Source organism: Penicillium subrubescens (assembly GCF_028828155.1).
Source record: "Penicillium subrubescens strain IBT 31985 chromosome Unknown utg000002l_segment0_segment0, whole genome shotgun sequence".
NCBI classification, from domain to species: Eukaryota; Fungi; Ascomycota; class Eurotiomycetes; order Eurotiales; family Aspergillaceae; genus Penicillium; species Penicillium subrubescens.
Genome location: NW_026643152.1, coordinates 4,919,684 through 4,943,507, shown reverse-complemented (window position 1 = coordinate 4,943,507; position 23,824 = coordinate 4,919,684). Strand labels below are relative to the sequence as shown.

At 51.1% G+C, this 23,824-nt stretch overlaps 13 protein-coding genes across 13 annotated transcripts; 5 read left to right on the top strand and 8 right to left on the bottom strand.

Moving 5' to 3' along the window:
- Window positions 1-637: 637 nt before the first annotated feature.
- N7473_003159 (uncharacterized protein) lies at window positions 638-1,330 on the bottom strand (the record flags this gene model as incomplete). The annotated part of the gene is made up of 3 exons (XM_057149099.1): window positions 638-662; window positions 721-1,229; window positions 1,295-1,330. The coding sequence occupies 3 exons, from the start codon at window positions 1,328-1,330 to the stop codon at window positions 638-640; spliced, it is 570 nt and encodes a 189-aa protein (XP_057012753.1).
- Window positions 1,331-2,275: 945 nt separating this feature from the next.
- N7473_003158 (thioredoxin peroxidase DOT5) lies at window positions 2,276-3,021 on the bottom strand (the record flags this gene model as incomplete). Its single annotated transcript, XM_057149098.1, has 2 exons — window positions 2,276-2,634; window positions 2,733-3,021. The coding sequence occupies 2 exons, from the start codon at window positions 3,019-3,021 to the stop codon at window positions 2,276-2,278; spliced, it is 648 nt and encodes a 215-aa protein (XP_057012752.1).
- Window positions 3,022-4,099: 1,078 nt separating this feature from the next.
- N7473_003157 (putative mitochondrial protein sorting (Msf1)) lies at window positions 4,100-4,739 on the top strand (the record flags this gene model as incomplete). Its single annotated transcript, XM_057149097.1, has 2 exons — window positions 4,100-4,252; window positions 4,320-4,739. The coding sequence occupies 2 exons, from the start codon at window positions 4,100-4,102 to the stop codon at window positions 4,737-4,739; spliced, it is 573 nt and encodes a 190-aa protein (XP_057012751.1).
- Window positions 4,740-5,281: 542 nt separating this feature from the next.
- N7473_003156 (uncharacterized protein) lies at window positions 5,282-6,312 on the bottom strand (the record flags this gene model as incomplete). Its single annotated transcript, XM_057149096.1, has 2 exons — window positions 5,282-6,041; window positions 6,119-6,312. 2 exons carry the CDS (start codon window positions 6,310-6,312, stop codon window positions 5,282-5,284), a joined length of 954 nt encoding a protein of 317 aa, XP_057012750.1.
- Window positions 6,313-6,635: 323 nt separating this feature from the next.
- On the top strand, window positions 6,636-8,438 carry N7473_003155 (ethanolamine-phosphate cytidylyltransferase). The gene is made up of 4 exons (XM_057149095.1): window positions 6,636-6,828; window positions 6,896-7,013; window positions 7,080-7,854; window positions 7,916-8,438. The coding sequence occupies exons 1-4, from the start codon at window positions 6,702-6,704 to the stop codon at window positions 8,234-8,236; spliced, it is 1,341 nt and encodes a 446-aa protein (XP_057012749.1). The 5' UTR covers window positions 6,636-6,701; the 3' UTR covers window positions 8,237-8,438.
- A 26-nt stretch (window positions 8,439-8,464) lies between these two features.
- N7473_003154 (monothiol glutaredoxin GRX5) lies at window positions 8,465-9,320 on the bottom strand. The gene is made up of 3 exons (XM_057149094.1): window positions 9,271-9,320; window positions 8,917-9,196; window positions 8,465-8,845 (listed from the first exon to the last, which is right to left on the bottom strand). The coding sequence occupies exons 1-3, from the start codon at window positions 9,292-9,294 to the stop codon at window positions 8,691-8,693; spliced, it is 459 nt and encodes a 152-aa protein (XP_057012748.1). The 5' UTR covers window positions 9,295-9,320; the 3' UTR covers window positions 8,465-8,690.
- Window positions 9,321-9,628: 308 nt separating this feature from the next.
- Window positions 9,629-10,885, bottom strand: N7473_003153 (putative para-hydroxybenzoate-polyprenyltransferase Coq2; the record flags this gene model as incomplete). Its single annotated transcript, XM_057149093.1, has 1 exon — window positions 9,629-10,885. The coding sequence occupies one exon, from the start codon at window positions 10,883-10,885 to the stop codon at window positions 9,629-9,631; it is 1,257 nt and encodes a 418-aa protein (XP_057012747.1).
- Window positions 10,886-11,817: 932 nt separating this feature from the next.
- Window positions 11,818-14,172, top strand: N7473_003152 (putative JmjC domain protein; the record flags this gene model as incomplete). Its single annotated transcript, XM_057149092.1, has 2 exons — window positions 11,818-12,082; window positions 12,167-14,172. 2 exons carry the CDS (start codon window positions 11,818-11,820, stop codon window positions 14,170-14,172), a joined length of 2,271 nt encoding a protein of 756 aa, XP_057012746.1.
- A 180-nt stretch (window positions 14,173-14,352) lies between these two features.
- On the bottom strand, window positions 14,353-15,143 carry N7473_003151 (uncharacterized protein). The gene is made up of 3 exons (XM_057149091.1): window positions 14,970-15,143; window positions 14,577-14,901; window positions 14,353-14,510 (listed from the first exon to the last, which is right to left on the bottom strand). The coding sequence occupies exons 1-3, from the start codon at window positions 15,108-15,110 to the stop codon at window positions 14,416-14,418; spliced, it is 561 nt and encodes a 186-aa protein (XP_057012745.1). The 5' UTR covers window positions 15,111-15,143; the 3' UTR covers window positions 14,353-14,415.
- A 174-nt stretch (window positions 15,144-15,317) lies between these two features.
- N7473_003150 (cytochrome c oxidase assembly factor 1 family protein) lies at window positions 15,318-15,994 on the top strand (the record flags this gene model as incomplete). The annotated part of the gene is made up of 2 exons (XM_057149090.1): window positions 15,318-15,779; window positions 15,905-15,994. 2 exons carry the CDS (start codon window positions 15,318-15,320, stop codon window positions 15,992-15,994), a joined length of 552 nt encoding a protein of 183 aa, XP_057012744.1.
- A 307-nt stretch (window positions 15,995-16,301) lies between these two features.
- Window positions 16,302-17,267, bottom strand: N7473_003149 (mitochondrial 54S ribosomal protein uL3m; the record flags this gene model as incomplete). Its single annotated transcript, XM_057149089.1, has 2 exons — window positions 16,302-16,420; window positions 16,487-17,267. The coding sequence occupies 2 exons, from the start codon at window positions 17,265-17,267 to the stop codon at window positions 16,302-16,304; spliced, it is 900 nt and encodes a 299-aa protein (XP_057012743.1).
- Window positions 17,268-18,133: 866 nt separating this feature from the next.
- N7473_003148 (uncharacterized protein) lies at window positions 18,134-18,995 on the top strand (the record flags this gene model as incomplete). The annotated part of the gene is made up of 2 exons (XM_057149088.1): window positions 18,134-18,737; window positions 18,844-18,995. The coding sequence occupies 2 exons, from the start codon at window positions 18,134-18,136 to the stop codon at window positions 18,993-18,995; spliced, it is 756 nt and encodes a 251-aa protein (XP_057012742.1).
- An 824-nt stretch (window positions 18,996-19,819) lies between these two features.
- On the bottom strand, window positions 19,820-23,322 carry phoC (uncharacterized protein; the record flags this gene model as incomplete). Its single annotated transcript, XM_057149087.1, has 6 exons — window positions 19,820-20,035; window positions 20,100-20,269; window positions 20,333-22,787; window positions 22,866-22,916; window positions 22,994-23,122; window positions 23,239-23,322. Coding segments are annotated over 6 exons (3,105 nt in total), but the record flags the coding sequence as incomplete, so codon positions are not given.
- Window positions 23,323-23,824: the final 502 nt, after the last annotated feature.

Genomic DNA, 23,824 nt, shown 5'->3' with positions numbered 1-23,824 from the left:
CCAAGGAGGCAGGATGAGCTTCCTCCTTTTTATGTTGGTATATTACAAATCTACTGTCAACTTGTGATGCTTTTTCAATATCTTTTATTACAAGGCAATGACTATTCAATCCAATAGAGTGTAATCGCCCCTCTATAAGCCTTTTCAATGGGGTTAGTGATTGTATGTGTGTGATACTTGTTGGGTGTGAACTTTGGGGTGCTGTTATTGGGCATCATGGAATCGTACAGGTTCAATTCATGGGTTTAGAGGATTAGGAGATTGATTTATTTATGATTAGAGGGCGAGGGATATGTTTGCTGATCTATGCTGAAACTGCGTGGGACAAATGAAACTCGGGTCACATGTGTGCTCTGGAGAGAGGTCCTACAAAGCTGGATTGGCCACCGTCATTAGGTAGATCTCTGACAAAGAGCCACTTGAGCTGCGCACCTCCTTCCGACCTAGTAATCCCGAGGTCAAATGATACAGAATACTACGAGACAAAGTGAGTGAATACCGGCTGGAGAGATCGAGCACGAGTAGAAACAGGGTCAGAACAAAGAAACAGTGGAATCGATTTGTAAAATGACCGATTGCTCTCTTTTGCAGGCAATCTTGTCATCTTCTAAGGAGGGGCCAAAAAGGAAATATCTAATCAAGCAAATGTGCGGCAAGGGTACCTAGAGAAGAGAAGTTAGTCGCGGATCAAGGAGCAAGCATCAAACTGGGATCACTCACACATTGGGGTAGCTCTGCTCTGTGTTAATCTGGTACTTGGACTGCGAAGCCTGGGCAACGGTGTTGATGTTGGCAGGCGTAGGAGGCAGGCCATTTGCACCCAAGACGCCCTGAATGCTCTTCTGATCCTTCTCGAAGAGAGCGGCCAGACCACGCTCCTTGCCATGCTCCTTAACCTCCACCAATTGCTTGACACCAGCCTCACCGATCTGCAGAACATCGTCCTTGGGAGCGGCTTGGCTGCCAACGGTAAGCAGGCTAACGGCATCGGCCTGGCTCACAGTGCTCAGCTTGGGGTAGCTGCGGCGGGTGTCGCGCTTCCAGTAAGGGTTGTCGGCAAGGTCACCGGCGGGGACAGTGACGGGGTCATCGTAAGACAGAGGGGGCAGAGAGCCGGGAGATGGGAGGCGGAACTGGGAGTTCAGAGGGACACCGGTCGAGCGGTTGGGGTCGACGGCGAGGATTTGACGGAGACGCTCCCAGACTCCGGTGGAACGGACTGTGTATTTCTGTTGCGCAATCAGCATGGCTCTTGGATCATTCCCATTGAGCTGTTGCCGAAGCTTTTGCTTACCTGGGCGAGCGAGAACACATTGGATGCCGGAGCCATGATTGAAGACTCTGACCTATACCTCCTGGTCAGCTTCACACTTCACGTCGGGTGTTCCAGCTAGTCAGGCGGGCGGGTGATTGGCATGAGAACAAGATGATTGAGCCTCTCACTTACCTCCTGAAGGCCTTGGAAATCGGTCAAGCGTTTGCGGCGAACTTGAAGGTCATCAATGCGGCACGTCGGGACAGCCACGGAGGTGCGATGATCACGTGATGATCCACTGGTCATGGGGATTCCACCCTATCAGGTTCAAGAAGTTTGCAATCTTGCCAGTTGATTGTATTTTTTGACTGCTTTCTAATTTTTTGATCTGTACAATGGTCAAATATGGCTAAAATACAAACGAGGGAGAGGGTAAATAAGGATGTATTTGATTCCTCATTATGGCTGTTCCGTGACTGTATCTCGAAGTATGGAGTCTACTATGCTTTGCGAACATGCCTGGGTAGATATCAGGACCATTCAGCAGTCAAAAATGTTTTGGACCAAAATATCATGGCGGGACAAGGACTTGCAGTCATGTTTTCCATTTGCGCATTGGGAATAACCTGCGTCTGTGGATTTATTAGTGGTGCGCAAGGCATTCCGGGTCTTGGGAAGTGCTCGGTCAACAGGGAGCTTGGAGCTTGACCGGGAATAACAAGGAACTACTTGAAGGATCGCAACTGATGGCAGATACCTTTGACATGAGAAAAAAATACTGGCCTCTGAATCCACAGATGGAGGAACATGCACTGAAGACGTGGAAATCATACTAGCGCTGTGCGTGTTGTTTCCGAATATGGCCCATCCGTTCCCTCTAGGACTATTGCATTACCATATCACCAGATCGCAGGATTGACAGGCTACATGTTCGAACTGAGTGTGAGACAGGTGCGATCGAGATGGTGGCATTTGGCGCCAAGCAGCTCCCAAATGGCTCACGGACATGCGACCTCACGACTACTTAGCTTCAGCGTCGTCACCAGCCTCCTCCTTCGCTTCACCCTTGGCGGAGTCTTGCGAGACCAGTTTCTGAACGGCATCCACAGTGGCATCGGGACCGCCAGCTTCGCGAAGCAAGACCTTGCCCTTCTTGTCCACGGCGAACACGCCGCGAGTGGTTCCCTTTGGCGTCTTCTTGAATCCTATGGCACCAATGAGGGTGGCACTGGGGTTGCAGAGGAGGGAATAGGTCAGATTCTGCTTGGTCTTGAAGGTGGTATTGGCCTTGGGGGAATCGGCCGAGAGACCGTAGATGGCCAATCCAGTTGAAGTCAGATGTGTGTAGTTATCGCGGAATAAGCAGACTTGCTTGGTGCCTATGGAAATCGTGATGAGAGGGTGCGCTAATAAGGTATGACACTGGAGAGTGGGGAGGAGGATATAGAGAGGAATTCATGAGGAAAAGGGGACATACAGCCAGGGGTAGAAGCCTTGGGATAAGTGAACAAGACCACGCCAGACTTGCTCTCCTCGACCAACTTCTTCAGAGTAGTCTTGGTACCGTCATTGGTCTCAATTTCACCGCCAAAGGTATCGAGGTCGATAATGTCGCCCACTGCAGGTACGGTCGACTTCGGGGCTTCCTTGGTCTCCTTGGTGGCCTCCTTTGGGATGTCAGCCGCCTTGGATTTGGGGGCTGGCTTGCTCTTTTTCTCCACAACGGGAGGCGGCGCAGGAGCTTTGCGCTTACGCAGTTCAACCATTGCGCACGGCGATTGAGGATTGAGAAATTCTTGAGGTGATGTCGAGGGAGGGTCGGGTAAGAGGAAATAAGGTGGGCGAAGAGAAGAGGAAGAAAAAGAGGGGGGAAAGGGACAGGGGGAAAAGGTATGTGGCTTGAGGGGGTGATTCGTGATAGCTTGGACCAAAAAGGGAAGTCAGTGTGGAGGGTACAGCTTAGTCCAGCTTACAGAGCGGATGAAAAAAGTCTGGAACGATCGGATAATTTACCCCACTCTTACTCCAGCTCTATCGTTAGCTATGGGTAGATTCTGGACGGAGCAGTACTCACAATATCATTGCAGACTGTCATGGAACCTAGAATACTGCTATGACACTACTATTGATGCTGGGAGGGCAGTACATTATGCATGGAAAAGTGACATATATAAACCCATCCCCCAAGGTAAAGTATTGATCAACTCAAAAACCAGAACAAGATGAGCCGGTATCACCTGGGATCTGATTCGAGACGGGTCAATTTCAATTGCATTATCTTGCAGATTTATAAGTGTGTTATTGGTGAATCAGCAAAGAACGAGTGGGCTCTATGCATTACTCCTGTTGAGTGCCGTACAATAGTGATACAGTATATATACAAGAGTTTGTATCTTACCCTACTACGGAGTACAGAACTATGTACAACAAAGACTCACGTGCACTGACCTAAGTTAGTCCAGTTTTGTGTGATGACATAAGCCGGAAGTGGCAAACTTTAACCTGCACCCGGCTATCGCGGCCTGAGGCAGGATTCCTTCGATAGGCTGGTTCTCCTTGGACCGCGGGAAAATTCGGCACGCCCTGAACCACACGAAGACGAAAAAAACTCGATCTGACAGTTCTCGCAGGATCGCCACACTCTCCACCTTCTCCATCTTTTCCCTGCGTCCCTTTAAACCTGACTCATCCTTCTTCGACTTCTTTTTGCTTCCTGCGCTCGCCACTGGTGATCTTTATCTTTCTTTCGCCTGAGCCCTCATCATCTGTTGTTCACTCGCTTTCGACAACAACTCCTCCCGTCAAGCGCGCACGCAATCAAACACAACACACACATACACCAAGATGAAGGTCTTTTCGTCAACGTGCAACTTCGAGTACTCATGGGACGAGGTGTCCACAGCCAACTGGAGGAAGTACTGCCCATGGAATGACAAGGCTACCCATGTCATCGGCGTCGATACTCTCTCCCGCACGATCGACCCCAACACCGGCATTGTGAGTCCGATTCCACGTGAAGGTATCTAACAGAATATCAAACTAATATCCTTTCTCCTGATTTTAGCTCCGAACTGAGCGTCTCATCACCTGCAACCAGTCGGTCCCTTCATGGGTCTCTTCACTCTTTGGCGGCGACGCCGTCTCCCACGTCTACGAGATCTCCTACGTCGACCCGGAGTCCAAGAAGGTCACCATGTGCTCCACCAACCTGACCTGGTCCAATGTCCTCAACGTCCGTGAGACAGTCGTGTATCAACCCTCGTCTCACGCACCAAACACCACCACGCAGTTCACCCAGGAGGCCAAGATCACTGCTCTCTGCGGTGGCTGGCAAAAGATCAAGAACAAGGTCGAGGAGGCAAGCGTGGAGCGATTCCGCGAGAATGCCAAGCGTGGCCGTGAAGGCTTTGAAACTGTTCTGGAGATGAGCCGTCGCGTCTTCGGCGAACAACGCGATCTCGAGAACCAACGCATCCAGTCCTGATCCCCGCCCTTCGGCCCACATCGATCCATCGATGAATCTGTTTCAAAGCCTCGCCTCTCTATCTCTTACGTTCTTTGCATCTAGCGATTGCATTCTTCGGCGTCTTTCTTCCCTCTCTTTGCTACACTCTCGCATTACGAAGCCTGCGGCGCGATTGGAGTTTCTTTTCATTTGATCTTTGTTGTCTATCCATCCCAATCGCGAATCGGGAATCTCCATGCTACTGGCTCCACCCTACCGCCTATGGCTTCACGATGCGACACGACCCGGGAAAAAAGTGCCTCCTGATTTGTTTTACAGCCTGCCGTTCTTACTGTTTTCAAGACCAGCGATATCCGCCTCAAATGGCATCCCTGCATAGAAGAATTTCAACATAGACCTCATGTCTCTTGTCATCATTATTCAGATTCTTTGACTCGCTTTGTGTATACTTCCTCTCCGAAGATCATATGTATTGGTAAACCCAAAAACAGGAATCGTGAAACACCCAAAACGCCTTCCATAAATCGTGAGTATATATAGTAGAAGACATGATTATCATATTAGCCCAACAGTCCCCCAAGAACCACTCGACTGACACCTGCAACCTCGTTTTTGACACCGTTTCGGCTCGCGTCTTCAAACTCCCGGACCGCCCCCGCAACCATAATCTTTCGTATCCTGGCATCTGCCTTGGAAAATGACTCTCCCAATGCCACCGTGCAGACAGATGGAGATGGTACCAGAGTTGTGATGCGACTGTAGCAGTCTATCAAGACATCGCAGAGAGTGGCGAAAGTCTCAAAGAAATCCGGCTCGAAGGGTAATGATGGTGTCAAAAGGTACATATACTCTTCGCCCGGTAGGAGATCAGACGATTCAGTCAAAGGGAAAGAGATCACCGAAGCTGCAGCAGTCGAATGTGAGTCGATATTGCTAGTCATACTCTTCAGGTTCGACGGGTCACTGGTTTGCATGGGCAATCCAATTTCCGTTGCCGAGCTGGCACGACGAGTCTTTGTACCCGCATGTGTTGCTCGCTTGAACATTTGTGGTATACGCGCTCTCGCTAGACTTGAGGAGGAACTTCCATCTGGCGGATGGACTTGTTGGAAGGCTTCGAATTCAAGGAGAAGGGCGTTAAGAGCTTTTAGGTATTCGGTCGGGGTGGTATTAACGTCGAGAATGGGAGGTAGGGAAAGACCCAGAAGGAGGTAATTCACGGCCCGACGAGAAAGCTTTCGAGCCTCGAAATATGGTAAGCGATTGATGTCTGCCCGTGAGAAATGCACGGTATTGAACCAGTAAACCCGGCCTTCGAGTCTATAGATGCGCCAATGCCAGTTAGGAAAGAGAAGTTCAGGCACACCACGCCTATTTGGTAGAGTACGATCACTCACGCTTTCCTCAAATAGTCCAGGGTTGAGATTCGCTTTGCTGCCATGTCGTGGATCTGTTGATAGATGGCGCTAGCACTCTGCGGGCCAAACGGACCTGTTACCGGGGGAAGTCCCCCGTGTGCGTTCTCATATCCACCGGTTGATTTGGCGGTATCTCTTCGAGTCAGACTCGGCGCAAACGAGGACGAAATCATGGTGTGTTGGTGAGTGCTTCTTCTACCGGAAGAAAAGCGGTGCGATGTTCAGTGCCGTATAAGGAGGCGGCGGCCGATTTTCCCCAGACAGATTGGCGGTCCGATCCAACAGAATATGACCAGTCTGCCTAGGTCTGCAAAGATCGGATTGACAAAGGAGCCCGGATCGGAGGAGAAGAATAGAATGTCGTCCGAGGCAGGGTTTCAGGAGAGAACCGAGCCTCTGAGGAGAAGGAGGAGACGGAGGAGGAAGTGGTCCCTGAGCTTGCCCCACCCCCTCCTGATCTTCAGGCCACCTGATTTCCATTCCATATAATAATTCCAATTCCCCAAATTCCCCGTCTTTATTTCTTTCGTCCCAGACATTCTTTCAAATCCAGAAACCCCCAATGGATACTACACCTCTCGACGAGCAAGTTCCCTTGCCTGGCCAGTGGCCAGTAGATCCTCAGGAAGATATTCCCATCTCTGAGGATCGCATTTGGGTTGACGGGTGCTTTGACTTTAGCCACCACGGTAAACAGTGCCCATTGCGATCTCGACTGGTAACATCCCGCTAATTGGAGGGAATTGTATAAACTAGGCCATGCTGGCGCCATGCTTCAAGCTCGTCGATTGGGGAAAGCCCTCGTCGTGGGCATCCATTCCGACCAAGCAATCCTGGAAAACAAGGGTCCAACGGTCATGTCGCTGGATGAACGGTGAGCTCTGTCGCATAGGCTGACATTCAATGCCAACCTACTGACATGCAATGATTCTTGCTATAGTGTCGCAGCGGTCGACGCCTGTCGTTGGGCCACTCAAAGTGTTCCCCATGCCCCCTACGTGACCTACCTGCCCTGGGTCTCTCATTACGGCTGCAAGTACGTCGTGCACGGCGACGACATCACGTCTGACAGCGATGGCAACGATTGTTACCGATTCGTCAAAGCCGCGGGTCGCTTCAAGGTCGTCAAGCGTACTCCTGGCATTTCTACTACCGATCTCGTCGGCCGCATGCTTCTTTGCACCAAGAACCACTTCGTCAAGTCCGTCCGAAAGACACTCGCTGGGGAGGAAGGATCAGGCAGCCCAGAGGAGCGCAAGGCCTTCGCCGAGGATCTCTTGCAGCGCATTCAAGATTATGCGACTGACGAGAGTGGCTTGCAGCGCGGACCTCAGGTTTGGACATGGCTAGGCTCTGGAGAAGCCAAGATCGACAATAAGGTTGGAGAAGCTGGATCTTTCGAGTCTCTGGTCGAGGGCAAGGGTCCCAAGCCTGGACAGCGCATCGTCTATGTGGATGGAGGCTTTGATCTCTTCTCGTCCGGCCATATTGAATTCCTCCGAAAGGTGACCGAGCTGGAAGAGGCCGAAGGTCGTCGACGAGGCTGGTATGAACCGGAGCAGCGGGAGAAGCGACTCCAAGAGTTCAATGAAGATTACGCTCCGGCGTATATCGTTGCTGGCATCCATGATGACGGTGTGATCAACCACTGGAAGGGATTGAACTACCCCATCATGAACATCTTTGAGCGTGGTCTTTGCGTTCTCCAGTGCCGCGTAAGGACTTACATTTTTCCACTTCGATGATGTTGATTATCTTGCTGACAATTCCTTCCAGTACATCAATGCTGTTGTCTTCTCGGCGCCCTTCACCCCCAGCCAGCCATACCTTGAGGCGATGCCGCTGGGCACGCCGGATGTTGTCTATCACGGGCCCACTACCTTCATTCCCTTGACGTATGACCCGTACAGTGACCCCAAGAAGATGGGAATCTTCCAAGAGGTGGACCAACATGCTTTTCAGCACGTCAATGCTGGTGAGATTGTTGGCCGTATCCTGAAGAGCCGTGAAGCATACGAAGCTCGGCAGCGAGCCAAGTTGGAGAAGGCCATTGCCGAGGATTTGGTAAAGGCCCAAGAGCAGGGATCCTCTGCCTAAACCAAGTCTTGCGTAATGTGTTTCCTTTTGGAGCAACACCTGTCTGCGTGATGGAAAATCTTGTTAAAACGAAAAATCCCCCGATGCCAGCGGTACATGTGCTGGGCCTCGTCGACTGGTAATTTAGGGGATGGGTCTATATAATTTACACTGTGCATACTTAAGTGCTATCAGGCATTAATTCAGGAAAAGAAAGAGTGAGAGATTCTCGTCATCGAGTTTGCCATCCATTATCCAGCGTCACAAGGTAGAGCATTCGCTGTCCATTATCCGTCGTCTAATCTCGAGTGTCCGTAGAGATATAATCATGTATGTCGTGAGAGCAGGAGAAGGTATATATGAATACTGTAGAAAAGCAGAGTTTAATAATTTTACACGGTGACACCAATCACCAACCCGCAACGGGAAGGGGGCATCAATCATTTCCAACCCGAGGCTAAGCGGCCACTCCCAATTATTGATCCGCAGCCACCAGGACACCCTTTTCCTCGAGCATCTTAGCAAGCTCACCATTCTGATGCATGGACATCAGAATATCGCAGCCGCCAACAAACTCCTTGTCGAGGTACAACTGGGGAATAGTCGGCCAATCCGAGTACTCCTTGACACCTGAAATAACGACCGGAATTAGCTTTTCTGTCCAGCGCAAGACCTCAATCAGTCAATCAGATATCACTCACCTTGACGCAACTCAGGGTCCTCCAACACGTTGAAAGCAACAAACTTCTTAGGGTCTACGCCCTGCAGACCGAGGATCTGAATGCTGGCACGGGAGAAGCCGCACTGGGGAGTTTCGGGGGTACCCTTCATGAACAGGACTACTGGCGCGGAGGCCACGGCCTTGTCAATTGCCGCCTTGGTCTCGGAGGACAAGAGGCGGGCGTGGAGGACCGAGGGGAGGGTGAAGGCCGGGGCGCGGACTGCGTTCAGCGCGGAGGGCCGCGAGATCGGGCGGAAGGCCTGTGAGAGGTGAGTTAGATGTTAGTTTTTTTCGGCAGAGGGAAGAATGAAGACAGTGAACAGGGAGTTCGTACCGAGAAAGCTGTGCGGGAAAACATTATTGGTTTGTGTGTGATGATAGTTGGGGAAGTTCGGGGACTTTAGTTCGGGCGGAGTTTCGAGGGATTTGGTAATTTGGTAATTTAGTATTATTTAAGCACTCGTTGGCTGCCATTACGTCGATGTGCCCCACTCACAGTACTTGCAGTATGTACAGTAGTTGATTTATAGTTGTGTAGTACACTATTGATCGACTGGCTGATTATAGACAATAATGCTATGTGTTTAGATATAGTGAAATACTAATTCTTAATGAGGGCAAATACCCGGGAATAGTCGAGTTGGTACAATATCTTCTTAGTCTTACATTCTCTAGTAACTATACAGTATTCTCTACTCCAGCTTCGCAAGCTCTTCTTTATCATACAACCCATAGTACTGCGCAGCATACTCACCGAGGAGACCCAAGCTGATACCACCACCTGTTAGGAGACAGCCATTCTTGAACCACCACCAGCAGCTGCTGACACTCTTAAGCTGGACCTTCCAGATCATCAGGCCTAGGGTGAGAATGGCACTGCCGCAGCTGCCAGCGAAGAACACCGGTCCACAGCCCGCAGCAAGACCCGCCGCACCCAGCAGGGATACTTGAGCAACCGCTAGTCCGGTGAGAACAGCCTTGGTGTTGTGTTCGTGACGCAGAGCGATGGATTTGATTCCAGCAGCGACGTCATCCTTGATATCCATATGTGCGTAGATCATGTCGTACAGGACCGCCCACGAAATACAGCTGGTATACAATGCCGCCGCGGCCATCATGGCGTCATGGTTGGCAAGCAAATCGACACCCAGAGCAGGGAAGCCCATGATTGCACCCCATGAGAAGGCGAGACCCAGGACCGCCTGGGGGTAGTTGGTGACCCGCTTGGCCAGAGGGTAGATCACCACAATTGGCAAGCTGGGAATACCGTACCAGAGGCATTGGGAGGGAAATTGAAGCAGGACCCCGAGTCCCGCCAGTAGTTGGCTGCCCGTAAACAAAATGGCATTCTTCGGCGAAAGCGCCCCGCGGGCAATGGGTCGGAACTTGGTGCGTTCAACATGAGGGTCCAAATTTCGATCCCATAGGTCGTTGATTGCACACCCGGCACCACGCATAATCAGGGCGCCCGTGAAGAAGAGTCCAACCGTGCCTAGGACCTGCAGCGGTGCCACGCCGGTGGCCATCGGGGCGGCGAGAAGAGTGGAGAAGAGGGTCGGAAAGAAGAGATAGTAGGTGCCCGTGGGCTTGTCCAGGCGGACCAATTCGGCGTAAGGGATCCATGACTTGGGCAATGAGGCGATCAAGCCCGTCTGAGGCGGCGTATAATGAGTGACAGGATTGGGTTCCATCGAGTCGGTCGCAATTGGCGTGGTTGTCGCTGTAGAGTACCCTTGCCCAGTATGCCTCGGTATGATCGCTAATGGGTTCGCAGTGTGAAGGTGTAAGGTAGAGGAGGAGCCTGTTGACTTTGCCGGTGTCAATTGACCAGCCAGAGGAATGGACAGACGGCTATGGTATCGGCTACCAATGGAGGAATAAGTGTGGCGGCAGCAGTGAAGCAATTGTGCCCGGCGGAACAACCGGTTGCTCGAGGTCGATAGCAGCATCGCGACCGGAGGAGATGGAGAGGAGGATTCGGACGTGGACTTGATATTAGCAGGGCACTATTGATGCATATTTGCCCTACGATGTTGGTTTGCAGTCAGGAAAAACGGCCGCAAGTTGCCAACAGTTTGGAGATCACCAATTCACCAAGGAGACTGCAATAGCAACGTTATCACGATAATAATAAGCATGTGGACTGGAATGAAATGCGGGTTCAATCAGAAAATTGGCCGCGATGAGTCTAAACCCTTTTAGGGAGTCGAGGTCTGGGCCCCTTAGAAGTTGATCGGCTTGTGGGAAGGGAAGTTGGAGAGTCCGGGACTCTTGGAGAGGCGGAGAAGTCGCGAAGAAAGAGAAAGAGAAAGAGCCTCGTTTTTTTTTTTTTGGAGGATCCTTGGTCACTTTCCTTCCTTCACTTCTATCCCACATCTCCACTTCGTCTCCTCCTTCTCTTTACCCTCTTGACTTCTCTGTGATTTTCTTTGGCCTTTTCAAATCTTCCCTGCTCTCCAACCTTGCTGCTACCTTTGTGCCTGAGGCTACGCGACGCGCCTGCGCCGCTGGAAATCCGCGCAGGCAGGAGCAACTTGCACTTCAGACCTGGGCCTCTCAGACCTTCAGACCTTTAAACATCCAATCGCCTAGCTGTATCTGAATCTTCCTCTCTGCAACATCCCATCTCTCTTGTTCCTGTTCGTGTTCTGTCCAATTCGCTGCAATCTTCAGCTTCGGCGCAAGAGGTGAGTCTCAACTCCCCACACCTCGTCCGATTCTATCGCATTTTTCATATTCATGAGATTTAACACATGCCTTTACCAGTATCCAAGAATAATCTGGTCATGTACTTTTCTGACCCGAATACCGGCCTCACTTACTCTTCCCACCGCATCCCAACTTGATCGAACTCTCCCCCCACTCTACATACATTGTCGCCATGATTCAGCGCTCACGGGCAGTGTTTGAACCATTCCCTCCGCACCTGGACATTGAGGAGGAAGTCAGGACAACCAAAAAATTTGAGTTTGCCAAGAAGATTTCGTTTGATTCAATCGCTCAGTTTCCTCGGGAAGTCCTGGAGCTCTACATCCTCACCCATGTCGTGAAGCTGGGACTCCCACTTGTGATTACGGGGTTTGACAAGCATCTGGACAAGGATCTGTTCTCAGAGAAATGGCTACGACGGCACTATGCCAGTCAAAGTAAGTAGTTCCCGAGACCTTGGACCATGATGTTTTTGTTTGTTTTGTTGAGAGTTTCCTCTAACTGGTGCTTTCTTCACGCAGCATATGATGCCAGGGATTTGGGCAAGGCAGCCAACATGCGTCTGACACTAGGTCATTATCTCAAAAACATGTCGACCTTGACTGAACTTGTCAGCCCGACCACCTACAATCGTCCAAACATTCAACGATTGTATCTGAAAGATATTGACTGCCCAGATGAATGGCACAAGTCTTTGGAAGAAGTGATTCCTTCGAGCTTCTTTTACCTGAACCAGTCCCCCTTGAAGGGACCCAGGTCGCCCGCCTCCCAGTTCCCTGATCCCCCAAAAACTCCACAAGGGCAATCTGTGGCCCGATCTGGCGACCTCATGAGCAGCCTTCCGGAGGCCATGCGTGCGCAGAACCTGATGTGCTACATCGGGCATGAGGGCACGTACACCCCAGCCCATCAGGAAATGTGTGCAAGTCTGGGTCAGAACCTAATGGTGGAGGCGTCCGATGGATCCTTCGAACATGGAAAGCCAACTCGGCCGGGCTCATCCATCTGGCTGATGACTGGGACTCAGGAACGCCTTATGGTCGCGGAATACTGGACGTCCATGCTTGGTCATAATCTGGATCTTGAAAACCACTTTGCCCAACTCAATGCATGGAAAAGTGCGCCTTTCACTACGTATGTGGTCGAGCAAAGACCCGGGGACCTGATTCTCGTTCCTCCCTTGGCCGCCCACCAGGTCTGGAACCGTGGAACCAGGACCATGAAGGTCGCATGGAATAGGATCACCGTTGAGACGTTAGAGATGGCCTTTGACGAGGCGCTCGCTAATGCCCGTATGATTTGTCGGGATGAGCAATACAAAAACAAGGCCATTGTCTACTACACGCTCGATCGCTACTCTGACTTGTTGCGAAAGGCTTCCAAGTCGAGTCACCCAGAAGTCAGAATGCTACAGGAGGATTTTCACCGATTGTTTAACATTTACACTGACATCCTGCTGTCGGAAACCTTCTCCAAGAACTCGCCCGCAGCGAAAGAAATCGAATTCGAGAAATTTGAGAGCAACATCACTTGCTCATATTGTCGCTGCAATATTTTCAACCGATTCTTGACCTGTCCTTGGTGTGTGGGCGAAGGCAATGATACCTATGACATCTGTATGGACTGCTATGTGCTAGGACGGAGCTGCCAGTGCATCTCAAAGCTCAAGTGGGTTGAGCAATTCCCCTGGAAACAGCTCACTGGAAAGCATGAGACCTGGCGGCAGCAGATCCTTGCCTTCAAGCAAGATGATCGTGACCCCAAGCTCAAGGGTCCCCCCACTCTGCTGGTTGCCCGATCCAAACTGGGCCGGAAATCCTTGGCTGAAATATGCCAGGAACAAATGCGCCTGCGGCCGTGGGTGGACTACAAGAAACCGAAAGAGATAAAGGCAGCAACACCAAGCGACGACGAAGGTTCCGATTCCGAGTCGCGGGCGCGCAAGCGAAGGAAATCGAACGGGAACAAAGCCCCAAGCGGAAAAGGCCGATGCCACATGTGCAAGTCCTCGGAATGCCTCTGGAAACTTGCTGCATGTGAAAAGTGCAACCTTTATTACTGTTATGGGAGCTTATTCCGAGCATTCGATATGCTCCCCCAGGACGCAATGCAGAAACCTCATTGGCTCTGCCCGAAATGCCGGAAAATTTGCAACTGCTCGAGCTGCCGGCAGGATGACAACATGAAGCCACATCAACCGTTCAACATTCTGTTAGGACATGATACGCGCAAGATTGCAGATCCGCGCAGTGTTGAGTCTTTGGTGAACATGCGGTTGTCGAACCTGGCGCTCCTCAAAACATTTGGCGACGACAATGCGGACCGCTTGGAGCGCCTGCGGTGTGACGAGGAGAAGCGTCGGCAGCAGCAGCAGCAGCAGCTGGCAGATAACGACATTCATGTAGGTCTCGACTCGCCGCACTCAGAGCCAGTCATCGACAATCCAGTCGTGGATGATAGCCAACTGCCTGGTATCCCTATCGACCCTGCATTGGAACTTGATGGATCTTTTATGAACTTTGGTTGAGAGATGCCACGACCAGTGTCAACTAGAAAGGGAAGATATTTTGTTTGTACTAGCGATTGTTTGAAGATCCTGTCTGAAGGTCTCATGTGATATCCCCATCCGCAGCGTTGTGTATGTCTAGAGTGACTACTTGTTCTTACATGTTTGAAGCTATGGCTACACAAATAATGACGATTTGATGAACATTCAAAAGATAAGGGCTATTCATTTGTAAACACACAAGCCGGATTAAATGCTAGGTGGTTATGCACCCTTGTACTCGTACTGCAGGTCCTTGAGTGCCGAGATATCCACCGAGAGTATTGTTTCTCGGGCAAGCAAGATGGCAGCGAGCATAGCTGTCGAGAAGATGGTAAGTACAGAAAAAGAGAAGAGAATAAGAGAATAACCCTTGCAAAACATACCTCCCGGAATCAGATATAGAACAGGTCGGATGGTAGAAGTAGAGCCCGTCCCGACAAAAAAGTAGGCAACAGCCAGCAACAAACATACAGCCCCGTTGACAGGAAGAAGCGCCGAATGTAGTCGGGCTATGCGCTCATTCTCAGCTGTAATAGGCTTCTTACCCTTGCGATCTGGATGCAAAGGGGACAGTCGCATGGTATAGGCTGTGCCTAACAGGGAGAGTACTCCGAAGAGCGACAAGAACCATTCTGTCAGACTCGAAGCTGAGAATATCGAAGGCAAGAAGGCGATAGTTGAAACTAGCGGGATGCTTGTGAAGATGATCTGAAACATGTTAGAGCTGCGGTATAGCCTCGAGCAAAGAAAACGAATAAGGTTGTATATATATTTACATGATATTGGGCATTGCGGGCATCATTTTGGCGTTGCAACTGCTCGATCAGTTGTTCCTGTTCCTCATCGTCGAGCTCTTCGCGATTTTCATCGTCATCCTCTGGATATCGAAATGCTTTTCGAAGTCGTACGCCCGCCATAAGTAGAAGTGATCAAATCACCGTAGATATGTCGAGCAATAATCAAAAATAGTGTACAGTTAGACAGTTAAGCCCGTGACGTCGAAGCCAATGTTTGTCCTGTTTGGTTCTTTTTTGTGCCTCGCCGAAATCCGTCGTTCCACCCTCTCCTGCATTTCTTCCCTCCCTCCTCCAAGAGCACGCATATCCTCCCCTTCAAAGCTCACAATGCTTCTCCCACGGGCTCTTCCCCGACGACCCGCCCTTTTCCGGGTCCCCAGAATCCGCCAAACAACTCCTCGCCGCACACTGATCCCCGCGCCCGGCCCAAATACGGGGCCACTCATGGAGCGCCGCGCAGACCGCGAACTCCCCACCATCAACAACAGCAAGGGCTGGTTGAAGTCCCTCCCCATCTTCGTGGTGGCCGTTGGAGCCGCCATGCTGGGTATCTTCAATTACCAGAAATCCTCATCAAGTGTGGTCAGCAGTACTTTGTATGCATTGCGCACGTCGCCGCAGGCTCGTGAAATCCTGGGCGATGAGATCTATTTCGCGCAGCAGATTCCTTGGATTAGTGGGGAAATGAATCAATTGCATGGGCGCATTGATATCTCTTTTTGGGTGAAGGGGACGAAGGGCCAGGGTAAGATGCGGTTTAAGAGTGTGAGACCGGATCGGATGAGTTTCGTGAGTGGCCCTAAATCAAGAGGAATTCTCGTTTTTCCTCGGCATGATATTTCTTGCGAATTGCGCATTTTATGAACCTCCTATGGCGTGGACTTGGCTAACGGCTTAACAATTCGATTGTACAGTTCCGCACCGAAGTATGGAGCCTGGAGACCGAGGATGGAACCGTCGTGCAGCTGTTGGATAGCGACACCGATCCCTTCCGCCAAGAGTGAACGGGCTCGATAGAAAGATATGGGATAGCTGGACAGATGAAAGGCGACATTTGTACAAATAGAACTGCTTGTGCATGGGATATGGCGTTTGGAGGGCAAATCATTTACGGGATACTGAATTGTGTGCGGCAAACCGACTTGGAAAGACATCCTCGGGCATGGAGGAAAGAGCCAGGGAATTGAAGAAGAAAAGGATATCATTTGGATGTATCATATACAAACGCCGCTCAAAGTGAATAATTCTGCGCGAATAGTGTAGTAGTAGTACAATGCGTCCCCTAAAACCAACCACCGAGTCTCTCGTCAATCAAGCCGCAGTCGCAGTCTCCGTGGCGGCAGCGGTCTCGGTCAAGGCAACTTCTGGCCAGGGCTTCTTGATCGCATCCTGGATGCGGACAACGCAGCCCTTGGGACCGCTGATAGCACCTATATCAGATAATGATTAGCAAATGACCAAATATAGTGGCAAAGCTCGTGGATAGCATGACATACCGCTCACAACCACAATTCCAGACTCAACATCCACCTTCAGGATCTTAAGATTCTGAACAGTGTTTTGCGTGTTACCCATATTTCCAGCCATCTTCTTGCCGGGATAGACACGAGAACCACCACCCTGACTAGGACCCGCCGAACCCATCGAACGATGCGTCAAACTCACACCGTGACTCCGATCCTGACCATGGAAACCATGACGCTTCATAACACCCGCAAAACCCTTACCCTTCGTGTTGGACCTGGCATCCACATACTGTCCCTCCTGGAACCAATTGGCCTGAATGCTCTGACCAACAGGGAGCAGGCCCGCCTCATCCCTAACGCGGAACTCAAAAACATGACGCTTAGGCGAGAGACCGTTGGCAGAGAAGTGACCGAGCAACGAATTGAGCATGTTACTAGGATGTTTCCAGCCCGCACCGACCTGGACGGCGAAATAACCATGCTTTTGACGGGTCTTGTGGGAGACGACCTCAACGCGGTCGAGTTGCAGGACGGTGCAGGGGATGCGCTTGCCGGTTTCGGTATCGAAGATGGCGGTCATACCCTTTTTGATTCCGATGGCGCCGGTTCGAAGGGGGAGGGAATTGGCCTTACGACGGAGAGCTGCGGTGGACGTGGATTCGAGGATTGGCAGGCCGGGGTTGTTGTTAAAGCGGCTGGGCTTGGGAGGGTTGAGGGATCGAATGCCGAATGTGCGGATGGAGACATGGGGGATAGTCAATTGGGTGTCCCAGAGGGACTGGAGGAGCCCTCCAGGGAGTCGTGGTGCCATTGTTGGAGGGTATAGTTTGGAGATGTTGAAGAAGTGGTTCCTTTCTGAAGTTTTCTGGACTTTGCGGCCGGCTGAGGTAAGCATCTTTCTCCGCAGTCCAGCGATGGGAAAAGAAGTATACCAGCAGAAGATCATGAAGGGGGTGTTTTTGATATTATTAAAGATAGATACTATAATAAATTGAGAGTTGAAAGGAGAGCAAAATATATAAGATACAATGTACTCTTTATTTTAACTGAATCTTCCTTTCTAGGGTCATAGAATATGTAGGTTCCAGCATCGTCAATCTTCTATCTAATAAGATCATTGACTCTTTCACTAATAGTTCAGCAAGAACTTTTACTTTATATTTTACCCTATGGAATATCTACTGTCAGTTTCTCGGTGATAATCGAACTATATAAGTTCAGTTTATGAATCCCGATACATGCCCGACCGATCTACCAAACCCGATATACACTGCTACTACTACTATTGCAAATGTAGTCGGAGTATACAACAAGACAACAAAACCCCTACGTAACCAGCCTCAACTAACCAATAATATAAATCACTAGGATATACAAAATGACTCATTAATCTAGTTTTCAAACACCCTCAATTCCCCCAACATCCATCAGACTCCATCAGCCGATGCGCCCATAAGCCAGTCATCCCGCTAAACTCCGACGGCATCACCGATCGGAAGCACGGCCTCCGAAAAACCCGGGACAGGAAAAAAGAAGAACTATACACTATTACACTTTTCCCTCTCTACCAAAACACCCACTCAGCCACCACAGTCCACCACATTCCATCCTAACCACGTCAACCACAATCAATACCAGTTGGCATCTACAAACAAGACAAGAGAAGATTAATCATAAATGGCTCTCCGGCCATCCCTGTTCTCGCGCTGGCTCGCGCAACCAGCAGAGCTCCTCCAACAATCCACAATCACCCTTCGCGCAACCCGATCCCGAACCTCCCCGTCGCAGACCCTGGCTCTGACTCGACGAGTCCTTCTTAACGGGCAAGGACAATCGACCACCAGACGCTCATTCAACTCGCTAGCAAACCGATTCACCACCCGAGCGAATCTGACACCACGAGCAATCCACCTCCCACGCCGCAGCACCCGCCGCGCAAACTCAACCAACAGCAACAACACCTCCCAATCCAGCTCATCCACCAAAGAAGGCAGCTCGCTCTCACAGCGCCTCCGCACTTTATCCCGAGAATACGGTTGGGCCGCGCTGGGCGTGTACTTGGGCCTTTCAGCACTGGATTTCCCCTTCTGCTTCGTCGCGGTGCGATTGCTTGGTGTAGAGCGGATTGGGCATTGGGAGCATGTTATTGTTTCGTCTGTGAAGGATGTATTTAAGTCTGTTTGGCCGCAGGCGGAGAGTGGATCTGCGGCGGAGGGAGATGTTGGGGAGGGTGCGCTTGTGAAGCTTGATGGGGAGGAGGAGGGGAGTATGGAGGAAGCTAGTATGTCACCCACCCACACACACACACACACACACTCTCTCTCTCTCTCTGTGTGTCTTCTTGTGATTTTGTTGCGGGGGCAATGGCTAATTCTCTGCGCTACTAGGTATATGGACTCAATTGGCTCTGGCATATGCCGTCCACAAGAGTCTCATTTTCATCCGTGTCCCATTGACAGCGGCCGTGACGCCCAAGGTCGTCAAGGTTTTGCGACGCTGGGGTTGGGATATCGGCAAGCGCAAGCCGAAGAGCACCTAATCCAATCCTGACAAAAGAGCAAAACACCTCGACAATATACAAGTACAGGTATATGGATGAGGTACAAAGACTATAGACGGTTGGAAGAATGATTTACTGTATAGCATATAGCGGGCGACGACCTGACCTGCCCTGACCCTACAGGAAGGACGGGTGTTGACAGGTTGGAGGGTCACATTTTCCTTGTTGTACATTATGTATCCATAGCCATTTTAGATTTTACGACGCACAAAGTTTTTTGTGTGATCCCCACTCAATCATAATTATCAAATATCATCATCGTCATCATCAATCTACAGGGTTTATGATACACCAAGCCAGGACGGGGGACCACGAGCTAGACTTCGCATAGACAAGGAGTAGTCTAGTCTAGCAGGTACAGAGCAGAAAAAAGCCATCAACCATCTATCCCAGCGCCAGCAGAGACGGGACGAAAAGGAGAACCACAGATATCAAAGATCAAAGATCAAAGACCGTGATTTTGAGATTGGAACTCGCTGTAGAGAAAAGAAAAATGGTCCACCCTTTTAGATTTGAGGAGAAGCAGAAGATGGAAGAGAAAATGGGTGATGAACAACCAGTACTGAACTGGAACTGGACAGACCACAGACCCGATAGCAAAAGGAAAAAAAAAGAGAAAGGGAATAGAAAAATCGTGGAACATGCATGACTGGACAGCAAAATAGATACTGGAAACTCGTGGTCTTCGTCTCAGAGGGATATGGGAATAACGGGATGGGATGCAATTGGAACAGGTTCAAGGTGAGAGAAATTCAGGGAAGAACTGGGGAAGGTGATGTGATGGGATGCAATGTATGTGGCGGTCACATGTCGATCATATCGTTGAATCGTAGGACACCGTTGGCTTTCATCACGCCATTCACGCCGTCGGGCATCCGGTATGCCCACTCGGCCACACCCATGGCATTGGCAGAGGTGAGGGCGTCAGCGCGGTCGGGTTGCCCAGTCTCATCGCAGGTGTCTGCCACCAGCACGAGGCCGAGTTCTTTGATAGTCTCCACGAGAGCAGGGACGACGTTCTAAAGAGCGCCATCGATTAGTAAAGAAGTATACCACTAAGGTTAGAAATGAGGATCGACATACCAGAAGGCTTGACCGGCAAATCAGACCCATAAAGTTGTTACTTTGAGCGATACGAGCAGACTCCTTGATGGACATTGAAGCCCGGCCGCTACTGTTCACAAGGGGCAATGCATCCACATCGCCAGCGAGGTCCCGAATTTGACCAAGATCGTTGCAAAGGAGGACCGGGTCTAGAGAAAACAAATTAGTCTTATACTCAATCATCATGGTCAGAACTCGAGGTAAATGCTTACAGTTAGGCTGCTTCCAGTTGAGCGCAGTGCAAATGTTGAGGTTATAAGAGGTGAAGACGATGGAGCGCATAAAGTCAGGGCTGTTTTCGCGAGCAACGCGGGCGTGATCAAAGACATCAGTCAGGATGGCGTCGGCAAAGCTGTTGACATCGGCCAATGCGGTCAAGTCAAGGGACTTCTCCTCGGCACCGGAGGGGTAGAGAATAGAAAGATTGACGTTCAGGTCAATCGGAAGCTGCCGCAGGACCTCCCGCAGAGACATAAAGGAGCCAGCCAATAGGCGATGAGTCTGTGGCATGTCGTTGACCGCTTGTGTGCCCAAGTATTGAAGGATCTCTTGTTGATTGACGCCCCGCTCGGCACCGAGGGACTGGAATTGAGCATACGACAAGTGGCACACGGGGATATCAATTCCGTGGTGGTTGATCATAAACTGGGGGTAAAGAACTGGCACACGGTCCCGGGTGAGCTGCACAAAGAGTTGCACATAATCTCCCGACAAACTGGAGCCGGTGACTAGACCATTGTGTTCCGAGTCGACTGCACTCGTCGCCTTCCAGTAAGTCGCGAAATGGGTGATTTCCAAGGGATCACCGTGGTACGGCTTGATGACCTGGAAGTTGAAGCGCAGTTGACCAATGGCACGAAGACGAGGGTCGAACAGAGGCAAGCAACATGAGCCCGTGCTAGACTTTTCCGCACCAAACACCACCGGCAAAGCTACACTCTTTGCAATCACCTTGGATCCAAACGTGGGGAAGATTTCAAAATCGACGGCAAAGGTGTCCAAATTGTCCACGTGGAAGGATATCGTTCGAGAGTCGTCTTGAATGGGAAGGACGATAGTACGGGGAATGAGATCGGAGAGCTTGGAGGAAATAGTCAAACGGGCCGCAGGATGGCGACCAGCCTGATCGAAAGCGATGGAGCCCAAGTTGCCTTGGTCGAAGAGGAGCTGGACAAAGACCTTCTTGTCCAGGAAGTTGTGACCATAACGACGGAGAGGAATGATAGGTGGGGGTAGCTCCAAGTCCGGGATACCGTCAGCAATATCCATATCAGCAGAGCTAGCACGGCGCATAGCTCCCGAATCCTCCATCATGCCAGGCTCATGGAATGATACGCCGTTTAGAAGATCCAGCGGCCGTTGGGATGGGCGACGCGATTGCGACGGTTGAGCCCATAGAAGCAGCATACACTCCAAATGCCCTTCCCACGCGGCATAGTACATGGCCGACAGACCCTTCTCATCATTGACCTTGGCGTCCACGCCCAGTTCAAGAAGCGTCCGGAGACACGGTACGCAGCCCTCGCTCGCGGCATGGAAGAGAGGTGTCCACTGATACAACTTGTCTCGTTGGTCCAGATCGGCACCGTGCTGCTTCAGCAGTAATAGGAGGTCGGGGGATTGGGAAGCTCGAGCCACCATATGCTGAGGGTAGAGACCTTCGGCATCGGGCAGCAGGCGGGCCTTGCGTTCCAAGAGCATTTTCACAATCGGGAGGGAGCCATGTTGGCAGGCCAAGTTGAGGGGGATATGATCCGATTCTGAGGCTGGATCGATCCGAGCATTGCTATGCAGTACCTGCTCGGCACACGAAAGCTGATTCTTGACGATGCTGTGAATCAAAGGAGTAAAATTATCGTGATCCATCACATCCACCATTTGCGGGCCAGCCGCCAGCAGCTCCCGCACCATATCGACTCGACCGTGCATACACGCGTAATGTAGAGGAATGCGTCCGTAGACATCGGACCGGGAGAAATCAACCCCGGCCGTAAGACCAGCCTTGAAGACAAAGTCCCGCCCGGAAATCGCGGCTTCGTGGAGACAGTTGCGCTCATTGATATCATCCTCGGCGTGGATGTCGACCAGGCCACTCTCGAGAAGAAGACCAAGGACATCGTCGGCGAAGCCATTGATCGCGTTCAGGAAAGTCCGCGTGGCTCGATCACGAGAATCTGGGAAAGAAAGCAGCTTTGCAATCCATTCCCGCAGGGTCTGTAGGTTTCCAGTGGATGCAGACTGCAGGACTTGAAGATCCAGCTCCTCTTCCTCTGTGCCAAAGGGCGCTCCAGCACGCTCGGTCGGCCGCGAGGTGTCAAACTGTAGGTTCTCTCCTTCGGCCCAGGCCTCCAATTCCAAACGAGCGGTCGTAGCGCGATCAGATAGATCCCGGAGGACCTCGCGATTAAAACACGGTTGCACTTCCACGGCGCGGTGCAGATAAAGCTCCTTCATGCGAGACTTGGACGTTTTATCCCATTTCTTCAGGATCTTGGACATAGCGGTCTCATTGATCTCGACGAATTGCTGCAGCTTGTTCAAATCACCATCAAATTGCTGGAATCCTTCGAAAAGCGCCACAAAGTTTGAGGGGGCCTTGGAATTTGAGACGGTTCGCGACTGGATCACGCGCTTTTTGTCGACTAATGTTTTCAAGCGTAGCGAGAACTAGATAGCGGTATGTGAGTATGCTTGTAAGGTTTAACCCCCGTTTGAATACCACGGGGATCAGGGTTTCCAACGTACCTCTGACTCTTTCTGAAGATAGAATGCGTTGACTTTTTCAATCTCCCGCTCCTGTTTTGCGCATCATATTAGCTAAACCATACTAGAGACTAACCCGGTATTCAGATCAGGAGGACTGATTAGCTTACCAAGCGGAAGAAGAACACCTCCTTGTTCGCGCGCAGGGCAGCCTGAGGATCCAGCGTGCCATCTTGAGCGATCTCTTCGGCGGTCCTCTGCGCGGGGATAGTAGGCGTGGCGCTGAGTTGCTTGATAAGCTGTGACGAAGGTTAGTTAGCAGCGCGCTCGGCGATCGTTCGCAATCCGACGGAGCTGCCAACACAGCCTCGGCCATTCCAGCACCATTCCACGGGGAAGACAGAGTAAAGCACACCTTTTTCAGCGCCTTGTAGTTGACGAAGCTAGCCGCATATTCGGGAAGATCAAGCTGCCGGCGCTGGATCTGTTTGCCGAACTTCCTGCAGGAGGATCAGACATCAGGTATTCCGTCGACGAAACGTGGAGGGATTGTTGGCGGCTGCAAGGGGCCGGGATGCGGGAGCTTACATCTTCGCAGGCGCGCTCTCTCAAGACTTTTAGTCTGAGAGACGTGCGCTTAATCCCGAGGTCGAGGAAAAGAAGCGGGAGAGAATGCGTCTCGTCGCTGGTTTGACGGCGGAAGCGTAGGGGCAGCAGTAGTAGCCGAATTGAGGCAGACAAATGAGTTTAGAAGAGGGTCAGGGTAGAGAGAGAAAGAGAAGAGAAGAAGAAGAGAAGGAGGAGGGGAGAAGGAAGAAGAATCCAGGACGAGGGATGGTTCCGCGGACCTCGAGTCGAGGGGAGAGGGGGCCCGCAGCAGCGACAGCAACAGCAGCAGCAGCAGCAAGAGAGACAGAGAGTAGTAAGGTGGGGAATGATGATGATGGTAGTGGGACAGGGCGTGTCACTAGGTGTATAACAGAATTAATAGGGTGAGCGAG

Coding starts and splice junctions, on each gene's coding strand:
- N7473_003155 (XM_057149095.1), top strand. CDS start 6,702: ATGGATACTACACCTCTCGACGAGCAAGTTCCCTTGCCTGGCCAGTGG. Junction 7,014..7,079: donor GTCATGTCGCTGGATGAACG/GTGAGCTCTGTC, acceptor TTCTTGCTATAG/TGTCGCAGCGGTCGACGCCT. Junction 7,855..7,915: donor TTTGCGTTCTCCAGTGCCGC/GTAAGGACTTAC, acceptor AATTCCTTCCAG/TACATCAATGCTGTTGTCTT.
- N7473_003154 (XM_057149094.1), bottom strand. CDS start 9,294: ATGTTTTCCCGCACAGCTTTCTCG. Junction 9,197..9,270: donor TTTCCCGCACAGCTTTCTCG/GTACGAACTCCC, acceptor CACCTCTCACAG/GCCTTCCGCCCGATCTCGCG. Junction 8,846..8,916: donor GGACCCTGAGTTGCGTCAAG/GTGAGTGATATC, acceptor TCGTTATTTCAG/GTGTCAAGGAGTACTCGGAT.
- N7473_003151 (XM_057149091.1), bottom strand. CDS start 15,110: ATGGCGGGCGTACGACTTCGAAAAGCATTTCGATATCCAGAGGATGAC. Junction 14,902..14,969: donor CCCGCAATGCCCAATATCAT/GTAAATATATAT, acceptor AACATGTTTCAG/ATCATCTTCACAAGCATCCC. Junction 14,511..14,576: donor TCTATATCTGATTCCGGGAG/GTATGTTTTGCA, acceptor TCTTCTCGACAG/CTATGCTCGCTGCCATCTTG.